The following is a 10,987-nucleotide window of genomic DNA, read 5'->3' as shown; positions in this document are numbered from 1 at the left end:
CAGAGTATTTTCACTTCTGTAGTTTATTCCTACTTGTTGATATGGTCCCTCCTCCTTCCAAGCTAGATGTACAGTGTAGAGTTCAAAATACCATTCTCAACATATTTACACACTAAACGTACTTCTACAGAAGAAAAATACCTTGTAATTCATTAAGAACAATGAAAAATATTTTCCTGCTAAGAATTTCTATATTCCCCATGTCCTTCTATAAATCCCATTTTATCACAACTAGAAACTAAGCAAATCCTTTTCATCTTTCACGTAAACAGTACTACAACCAATGAGATTGGTATCTGAAGTCTGAAAAAACAGAAGTAGCCTGAGGCCATGGGAAATGCAGCAATGACATTTATTGGAATTTCTCCAGGCATTACATGAAAAATTAGATAAGTGAAACAGAAGATAAAGCACATTCAGTGCATCTTAAAAAAAGATGCATCTGAATAACCTTGATTCTTTGTAATACACACTACTGCAGTTCCTGGGATTGGTTTTGTATATACACATCAGCTAAAACTTACTTTGAACAAAACAGCAAAGAACTGCCTTTTCACTTGGCGTTTTCCCACTTGGTACAATACAATACTCTTGAAATATCTAGACAAATTCCACATAATTTTATACACAGTGTTAAGACCTTGCACCCCAACTGTAAAAAGAAAGACCATTAAGTAAATCAATATTTTTAATCAAGTAAAACACCATGGAAGTAAAAAAACAACAACAAAAGGACCCAAGAGACCCCAAGCCCCTAAGTTCCACAGCAGTGTGCAGCAAATCAGCATTGTTGTTCCTCACTTTTATTTATGTTAAAATAAAACGTAATACTCTTTCAGTACTTGCTTTCTAAATTGGACAATCTTATGCATAAAGACACAGCTGGATTTGGCACTTTGCTTAATTGCTTTTCTTTAAAAAAGAAAAAGTGTTTCCTGAAATACAGTATAAACGGTAAGAGATAACATGAGCCACAGTAACACTCGATTAACAGTTCAGACATGCACTCCAAAATACGTGTCTATTACAAATTTGTCTAAGACTTCTCCAAAATTCCACTTCAAATCATTTTCAAAACCAAATGCATCTTTTTATACTGTTATAAAGATATTTTCTCCTACAAAATGACCAGAGCTTACCTCACCTTCTGCTCAGAACACACAAATTCATGACTTTTTTTCTTTAAAAAAAAAAAAAGAAAAAAGACCACAAAGCAGGATTAAAACAGGAATAACCTTAAATATTATTAAACTGCACCTGTACTTCAGAATCCCCTTTGAAATTTATATCCACTGAAAGGTGTACATAATATTTGCAACTTGCTTGGTCCTCTCTCAGTGCACTTACACTGTTCTTTCTGCAACCTACCTCAATTTTCTCTTCAAACAAAATTTCATATTAGCTTTCTGGCTCCCATTATGATAAGACAAGGCTTCTTGCAATATTTCTTTGGTTAAATGAGAACCTTTTATATGCCTAAATCTTATGACAGCAAGTATCCTGCGGAAAATTAACATCAGAATAAATACCACTCCACAGCTTTACTTCCTTCCACCCATCATCACTGACCAATGCCAGTGCAGGCAGAAACAAGCAAGCCAGGAAGAAGGTATCACTCTCAGCTCTTACTTTTAAAAGTTCTGCGTGTGTGTATAGATACCTATTTCTTAAGTCAGAGTTATGGAGGCTTGGCGATGATGTGATGCTTTTTTTCAGGTCCAACATGCATGTGGAATTACATTGCTGACTGGTACGGCCCAGGCAGTGTATGGCACTAGAGTTCTTCCTGTATGAACCAGGTCATGGTACTTATTCTGCATTACTGGTCTACGCACACGTCAGTAGAATTAAAAGAGAGGCACGCATGAGTTCACACAGATTTTCCACAGAAGATGTGAAACATGCTGCTCTTTGGAGGGCAATTACATTCTTTTTTTCTTCTTCAAGTATTATTCAACATATATATATATATGTATGTATATATATATGTATTTATATATAAAGACACGCTATCTTCATTTCACTACAAGACAAGCACATCCAGAGTGAAATTGTAGTTTACCATTACCTTGGCTCTGACTACTAAAATTTATCTTTTCCTTTAGGTCAACTCTAAATATACATCTGTTCATCATAATTACATGTGAGAATCCTTTATTTCCCCCTTGTGATTTATTTACATAATCATTAAAAAAAATAATAGCCTGAATTTGCATACTGGGATTTGAAGGCCCATCTGTAGCTATGAGTGTCCCAGCACTAGTTTTGGATAATAATTGCCTATTGCTAAGTCCTTTGAAAGCAGCAAACTCATTTTTCTTTCCCTTAATATTTGACAAAATGCTGCCTAGAAAACCCTGGTTTATGGCTTATTCCTCATTTTGTTTTATTATTTGGATTGTAGTTTACTTCCTTCAGGAGTAGCTCACAGTCAGACAATGCTTCTGTTGGCAAATATTTCATTATCTGCTCAAGAGTCTTTTGATATGTTATCTTCTCCTGTTCCAGGGACTGAATTACAGTCTTCATTTTGCTCTCTCGAGTCAAAATAGTCTCCAGGCTGGATTCCAGACTCTGAATTTTAGCATGAGCAACCTATAAACAATAACATTATCTTTTTAATAAATCAAGACACTCTGAACAACTTTTTTTTTTTTTGTCTTACAGCATGTTATTTGGTAACAACACAAGCATAGCTACATAAATGTCTCTAAAAAACATCTGTGTAGGCAGATGATACGAGGAACACCTACTGTGCATCATACGCAGGATCTCCTTAGAGGTGCTAGATTAATATGAAGGATTTCTGAAAGCTTTGCAGAGGGAAGAAGATATGCTGCAGCAAGCAAGAAACATTTGGGAGCAACAACGAACTGAAATTGCAGGGGATATAAGGAAATCAGCAGCTGGAGTAACACTGGAAAAAAATTGTCTGACAGTGAGTGAGCAATGGCAACCCCATGGAATAAAATTATCAGGATGGAGAGGTGAAAGGGAAAGAGAACCTAAAAGTTCGGTTGCTTAGCAGACAATGTCCCCTACCCTCCAACAAAAGACATACAGCTTCCTCTGTGAAAAGAATGCTGACTAGATATCAGAAACCCTGGACCTCATGAGTGTTGAATGCATCTCTGCAAGAAGTGGGGGAATGCTGATCATTCCTAGACAAAGGCCAAAGCAAAGAACAGCAATGAAGAAGCCATGCAAACAAAAAGACAAAGAGTTTAAGGAACTGATGAAGATAACATGGTAGTCTCGAATAACAGAAGAATGAAGAGAAAAAGAGGAATGGAGACTTTTAACATTATTCACTCATAATTATTCAATGCCCTTGGTGTGTCTATGTCCATTTTCAGAACAGAGATAAAGGCTCAGATAGCAATGAAAAATAGTAATAATTAAATTACCAATGGTAATTAAAAAGTGATCCCTGTTTTCAATAATACTCAAAAGAACAGAGCACAGCACCCTCAGCCCATAAACAGAAAAATAACAGTGACTTAGAATCACAGAAAATCCTGAGTTGGAAGGGATCCACAAGAATCATTGGGTCCAACTCCTGCCTTCACACAGGACCACCTAAAAATCAGACCATAAGTCTGAAAGCATTGTCCAAACACTTCTTGAACCCTCTGGGTGCAGAACCTTTCCCTAACACCCAGCCTGACCCTCCCCTGTCCCAGCTCCATGCCGTTCCCTCGGGTCCTGTCGCTGTCCCCAGAGAGCAGAGCTCAGCGCCTGCCCCTCCGCTCCCCTCGTGAGGGAGCTGCAGGCCGCCATGAGGCCTCCCCTCAGCCTGCTCTGCTCTGGGCTGGACAAACCGAGGGACCTCAGCTGCTCCCACATAACTTGCCCTCTAAGGCCCTTCGCCATCTTCGTAGCCCTACTTTGGACACTCTGATAGGTTTACGTCCTTCTCATATTGTGGTGCCCCAAACTGCACACAGTACTAGAGGTGAGGCTGCACCAGCACAGAGCAAAGCTGGACACTCACTTCCCTCAACCAGCTAGCAGTGCTGTGCTTGATGCACCCCAGGACACAATCGGCCCTTTTGGCTGCCAGGGCACACTGCTGGCTCACATTCAACTTGCTGTTAACCACCGCCCCGCTCCCCCCCCTGCCCCGATCCCTTTCCTCTGGGCTGCTTGCTCTCCAGCCTCTCATCCCCCAGTCTCTATGTACAGCCAGGGTTAGGGCTGCCCCTTCCCAGGTGCAGAATCCAGCACTTGCTCTTGTTAAATTTCATATTGTTGGTGATTGCCAACTTGATCTTTACTTTTTTTTTTTTTCTTCTTCTTCTGCTTCTATTTTCAGGTTTCTGAAGCTGAAGGTACTCTCTAAGAACTTCACAATGCTTGTTCAAATAACAATTATATCAAGAATGGCCTGGTGATGCAAGAAGAATAACTTATCTTTCAGGAAAATGCAAGACAATACATTTAGAGAAACCTGAAACAAATCTTGGCCAGGCAATTGGAGAAAGGGTAAAGAATGAAAGAGAAAGAGAAGGCTTTTTAAAGCACGACTGAATCAAGCAAGGTCTCAGGAGCACTCAGCTATATTAAAGTCTGCTTGGAGAGACCACCTTTCAAAACAAAAGTATGACTATCTGCTTCAGTAGATAGAAACAGAACAATACCGCCTACAAGGGTCTGGAGAAAGCAAGGCTACTGAACTATGGATTATTTCTTGAAATTTTTCAGCACGGAAGCAAGGTGATGAAGGGATAGACAACTGATTTTTAGAACAAGATACGTAAAAATTAGCCAACAGTTTTCAAGGGAAGTAAGTGTAGAAATGTTTCAAGAAAAAAGAAATCTAAAACAAGAAGGAAGAGTAGAAGGAATCCCAAAGGAGTTAAAAATACGTCTAACAGAAGCAAATAACTATATTAGAGAGAAATGCTTAGCTGCATAAGGTTTTACAATTAAGAGATTTCTGTACTTACTACTTCTGTGTTGTTTAGAAAAAACAATTCCCTATTGGCTGAATCACAGTAAAGATCACAAACTTGTGGAGAGGTCATAAGTCACTTACCTGTAGCTTCTCCAACAAATCCATGTTTTGCCTTTTCAGATGGCTGTTTGCCCTCTCCAGCTTCTCCAGAGGTTCACCTTCATCACAGGGATTCACATTTTCCTGAAGTTCATCCTGCAGAACATGGTACTCTACTTCATAGGCATGGAGCTGTTTTGAAATATCCATCTCAAACACCTGTCATGAGAGAAAAAAGAATTTTTGACTACAGAGAGAGAAAGCACTTGTTCCATTTGAAAGTTTGCTAAGAGGCAAATCTGTATGATTAACATTTTTTCCTGTTCCTTTCATTAAAAAAAAATAAAAATATTTTAAAGCAAGAGCATTCTGTCATATAGAGTTCTCATTGTAGCCACAATGCATCATAGACTTTAGAATAAATTAGATCACCACTTGAATGGCTGCCAAATACTACCTCTTGCTATCAGATATATCAGCAAAGTTGTATTTAATCCAAGAACTTTATAACAGAGCCAAGTCTTATCATCTCTTGCATGGAGATATTAAGAAGTTGAAGAAGTTGTTTTTAATTTTTAATTTTTGAATTATCATCTTTTCTTGACGGGAGCAGGATCTCAAAATGAGCTAAAATAATCCAGGAATCAACAGATCGCCTCTCTCAAAATTGGGTCTCTTTACTCCAAGTGCCCATGTAGACTTTTATAAAATACTCTTCATAGTTACAGTTTCTCTGTGCTGTCTCTAGACATACTACTTTCCTGTTGGGATATTCTGGCAATAAACACCTAAGCATTGTGAATGAAGACTATGGGACTTATCATCTCACACTGATGGGGCCATATGACCCTTCATCATTTATATATCTAGTCACAGCCTCTCAGCTTCTGAAAGTTACCAAACAGTTTAAACTGGGAAGGATGTTTACAGCAACATCAATTCTACTCCTTATTTTAGAAGTCACAAACATTTCACCATCAAAAGACACACACAGAATCCCCCAACAAAACAGGTTCTGCTTTATGTTTATCATTCTTCAGGTTATTCAGATGAGACAGAACTTTAAAGTACATACGGTGTTCAAGTTGGCAATTGCCATTTTCCTCTGAAGTACCAACCCAGTTGACTCTTTATCTGAATATTACAGTCCTGCATACCTGCATTTTTCTTTCATTATTTGCCATCACAAAGGTACTGGGAATGACAACGCTGAGACAGCCAAATTCCACCTGCAGCCCACCTAGCTAGGAGCAATATGATGTAAGCAGTGGGCATGTGAATGCAGATCCAGAAGGTTGATCAGCATGGCACCATACAACAGGCAAGCAGGTGACCTTCATCTAAGAGCTATGCTAACCCATGTATAAAAACACCCACCTCTGCTCAGGCAACATAAACTGTTCCTTACTCAATCAGATATGGCTCTGCACAAAGCCGCTTGTACCATCCTCATCGCAGCATGGATACTCTGCAACCCACACAGAATGTGGGACAGATATTTAATTTCCAACAGTATCAAAAATATTGAACTACCATCTCCATCACTGCCAGAATTACTGAATTGTGAAGATAGACACTAAAATGCCTGACACAGGCTTAGCATTGTGATCACAGTCAATGCAACGAGGAACTGAAGATTTACATGATGTCTACAAGTGAATTAACTGACAGCACCTGAAACATTCAAGCGTTAAAGCCATAGGTATGTTTAAGTATTAACTGAGCTCCTGCATATGCAGATGGTTTTCTAGAACTCTTATCTCTGATTTGCCACCTGAACAGGGAAAGCTGCTCATAGGTTCACAGTTAAGCTACTAGACTGAGATTCATGTTTAATTTGCAGCTTCATTGCAGAGGAAGAGGAGGTGAAAAGATGAAAATCCCAATCATTGACTGTACTTCACAAGGAACTTCAACAGGTGCTTTCCTTACATCAACAATTCTTTGTTTATCTTCCATTCTCACCCTTTGCCATGAAGTTTCAATGACATGGATGAAATACTCCAGTCCTCCTTTCTCTTACCCGAGAAAGGCAGGGGTCACTCCTGAGGAGCTTTTACTTCTATCACCAAGCACCTGACAGGTGTGACACCTACAAGAATAGAGTTAGGGTGAGAAAGGGAAGTTGTACCAAGGCACTCTGAAAGCAATCCCCAGGAGGACAGAAGCTGCCTGTGCAACAAAACAGTAAAAGTTTGCTTGACCTTGTTTTTAATACAGACCACAAAAGCAGGGCTTCACAAACCTCCTAATTCATGATATTTTAAGTTGAAGGTGTTAGATGAGTCTCTACAGTGGGAACTAGTCCTGTGCAGCCAGGAGATCAAAGGATCAAGAGGAAACATTAGTGTAATGCTGCCTCTTCCTACCGTGGCAAATTCTGCTTCCCGTCATAAATTATTGGACTGCTCACCCCCTAGCAGGGAGTGACAGCAGGGTTTAGGTTTGGAAGATAGGCTGCTTTTACCACTCTGATGATGATGTGAAATGTATAAGCAAAGACATGTTTTCCTAATAGCTGGGGCACAAAAACAAACAAAAAAAACCTCTAGATATTCTTTATATTTATGCTGAGGTAGCAAACAAAGTCTTGCTAAAACTGTAGTTCAAATGCCATTGAAAATAGATCATCACACAGTCACAGAATGCTTTAGGTTGGAAGGGACCTTTGGGGGTCATCTGGTCTAAGCCCCTGCGCTCAAGCACGGCCACCCAGAGCAGGTTGTCCAGGACCAGACCCAGGCAGTTTTTGAAGACCTCCAAGCAGTGCGACTCCACAGCCTCTCTGGGCAACCTGTGCCAGTTCTCCATCACCTGCATAGTTGTGTTTCCTGATGTTCTTTTCCTACACCAGTTACGGGAAGATGATTTCTTTGCATTTCATACCAAAAGGAACATACTGAGAAGACTTTTACATACACCTTAGGCATGGTCTTTTAAAAGTAAACTAAATGGAAAAAAAAAAAAGAGAAAAACAACTGTACCTGGGTAATAATTTTTTCCATTTGAGGTTGAGTCATGTCTGGAATAGTGGTCTTAAGAAAATCAACAATATTCTCAAAACTCTCACATCCCATTATAGATGTCTCTTGACTGCTAAGTAGGCTCAGTGCTACTTTAAATATGACTTCTGTTCCTTGAAGAAAAATAATGTCTAAAAAAGAAAATAATTAAAATACCTTGAAAATGAGAGCTAAGGCAATTGCATAAATATATATTTGCTGAGATTTTTTTTTTCTTTTTAAGCAAACATACTGCAAATTTATTCAGTTCAGGAGAAGTGCAATCTGTCTTATTTCAGCATGAGGCTGAAACATAAAAGCATCTCCTGTCATCTTACAGATGTAAGAGTGCATTAAAGAAAGTACTGCATGCTTTTTACGTCTGTAGTGGTTGTTTGCAATAAACATTTCATTACTGTCTACTGTAGGCTATAGACTGTTAACTAACTACTAACTGTTTTTAAATGCACCTATGACTGAAAAACAATTTGGAAGTGGATCACATCACTATGTACTGATGTTTTACTGTTTTCTACATGCAGAAGCTAGTCCTTAAAAATGATCATTAAGCTTCCAGTATCAACCACACTTTTTTCAAAATCCATCACAGTGATCACAATGGCTATAATTTAAGCCTCAAATCTTTACTTTGAGGTAATTATATTATAATTACACGGATGTGAGAGGAAAGTCCAGGCCCTAGAGAAGTCAGTAGAGACAGACTGCTGGACAGAAACTAGAAACTTGATCACTGTAACTAAAAACACAGTCTTGGCAGCAGCAGTGGACTTGTAATAACAGACAAACCCAGCACATGAGCAGTTCAAATAAGCCTCCTGTGCTGTTAGGCTCTGTCACACCACCAAAAGCAGGGCTATGCTTCTCGACATCCTCAGCTTCTGATACTGATACAGCAAGGTCATCCCTGGTCCTAATCTGGTATCACAGGGTAGCACCAGGACACCAGTGAGGCAATCATCTTTCTCACACACGGTTCCCAAATCTTTCCCTTCTCTATGATGCATGTTCAAGCAGCATAAGTACAGTCTATAAGCATATAATTTGTGATTGGTAGACATTAACCACCTGCTATTGGTGTTTGACAACTGTTCCAAAAACACAAACACACAAAACCAAAGTCTTGAGTGTCCAGAAATCTAATAATCCTACTAGCAAAGACATTTTCAATCACATGAATACCACTGAAAAACAGATACAGCAATCATTTGTTCACTCAAAACGTAGTCAAAAAATGCTGTAAAAACACCTCTGGAATGGAGAAATTACTAGGTCAAAAGCAAGCAAACAAATATGAAAACCCTCACAAACAACTAAAAAAGTGGAAAAAACGCATTTCAGTAATAAAACAGGAGACAAAAATGTATATTTCTAAGAAAGTACAAAAGGTCTTTTATGAAAACAAAATATCAAATGGAAAAAAAAAGTCTTAAGAGGAAGCATATAATATGCACCACAGAACAAGCATATATTTGAATATAGCAAGTCTTTCGTAATAAAAATAATAAATAAAATAAAATGTTACATTACTAGTGATTTGATTAAGCTGGCAGTTTTTATTGACAATAAAAGAATACAAAACCGAGTACTTGTTTTGCTGATACTGTGAACAGTACAAGGCACAGTCAGTAATTAAGCTTCTGTACTAGACATCTGAAGAGTATCATGGAACAGAATGCATACTGACACACTTCAACATACATGAATACTTATAACAACCTTTAAGTCTAAGTTTACTTCAATTTTTACTAGAAAGCACTTTAAAACAGTTTTTCAGAAATATTTTCTTTAAAACCACATTCTCTCGCACACACACTGCGCTAAATTTCAGTTTGCAAGTTCAGCAAGATAAACTTTTCTGTAGATCAGACTGAACACTTGATGCATAAAATACATTTGCAACAAATTTTCTGCCGTTCTCACTTCACAAGTCAAATCTTGGTAAATAACAGCAGACATGATTAATTGTCCAAGTCTGATGTTTCAAAAAATACATTTGGTATTGCTCTTTGAAAAGGAGCTGACATCCCAGCATGAACAGCATTGCTACTTGCCACCCACAACAGTAATCCCAAACATCATTAGTATGCAGAAAACTGTTCCCTTTTAGTTTGAAAACATTATGGACAATGTTGTTCTATTTATTATTGCAATAGATTAATCTTTCTTACCAAATACTCTGGCTACAAATCCTAACGGAAACTGGGATGCAAACAGTGTAAGAAACCATGGTGCGGCATAAAGACTGGGGCTGATTTCATTTTCTTCAAGATGATTATAGAGGTCTCTGTGATAATCATGAAGAAGCCTTGACAGCTGATACATCTGAATCTATAGTGCACAGGGGGAAGGGGGAAGGAAAATGGAGAAAGAATATTTCAGCTTTACTCAGTTTTCCAAACCATTCACGTTTCACTCAAGAGAAATTAACTTCAGTACAGATGGCACTGTAAAATGAAGCTTAATTGCTGCCTAGAGCCTCAGGTGATATCTGCCGCCATATAAACAACCTAGCCCTAATGAATTAAAACCAAGACAGTAGTCAATAACAACGAACAGTTTGAACCTGATTATTAATTAATGAAGTCTCATTTCAGTTCAGATTCACGAGTTTCTGGCAAGAAGAGAACATGTTGATCTAACTTGATCAACAAACCAGAACTTCCAGTCTTGTAGCAAGGAAAGTTAAGGCACATTTTCCAAGTAATGTAAAGTCATTGACACGTCAAAACTCTTAGCTACAGAGTTGAACTATTTCTGGCTAAACTTAGGTATTTCAGCCTTCATCCTTTGAATCTTGGCCATATTTTTGCTGCATTTAAGACTCTTATGACACAGTCATCACTTTTTACAGCTCTGTACACACTACATTAGATATGATGGGTCAATAGAGATGTACCATGTACATATTTCCCAGCACACCTCCTGCACGCCAGCAGTCCAGAGAAATTTAAGACTGATACTAGAAGTG

General features: G+C 38.4%; 1 protein-coding gene across 8 annotated transcripts in view; it reads right to left on the bottom strand.

Annotated features, from left to right (window-relative positions):
* Positions 1-330: 330 nt before the first annotated feature.
* The window catches only part of TBC1D4 (TBC1 domain family member 4), a 110,657-nt gene continuing 100,000 nt past the window's right edge, over positions 331-10,987 (bottom strand). For all 8 annotated transcript variants that reach the window (XM_080576897.1, XM_080576898.1, XM_080576900.1 and 5 more), the window contains 4 exons: positions 10,188-10,347; positions 7,981-8,150; positions 5,039-5,215; positions 331-2,595 (listed from right to left, as the gene is read on the bottom strand). In XM_080576897.1, coding sequence (XP_080433023.1) covers positions 2,377-2,595; positions 5,039-5,215; positions 7,981-8,150; positions 10,188-10,347 — 726 coding nt within the window. In that variant the 3' untranslated portion in view covers positions 331-2,376. The remainder of the gene's footprint in view (positions 2,596-5,038; positions 5,216-7,980; positions 8,151-10,187; positions 10,348-10,987) is intronic.

Source organism: Anser brachyrhynchus, assembly GCF_964034855.1.
Source record: "Anser brachyrhynchus genome assembly, chromosome: 1".
NCBI lineage: Eukaryota > Metazoa > Chordata > Aves > Anseriformes > Anatidae > Anser > Anser brachyrhynchus.
This window is presented reverse-complemented; position numbering and strand designations above follow the sequence as displayed.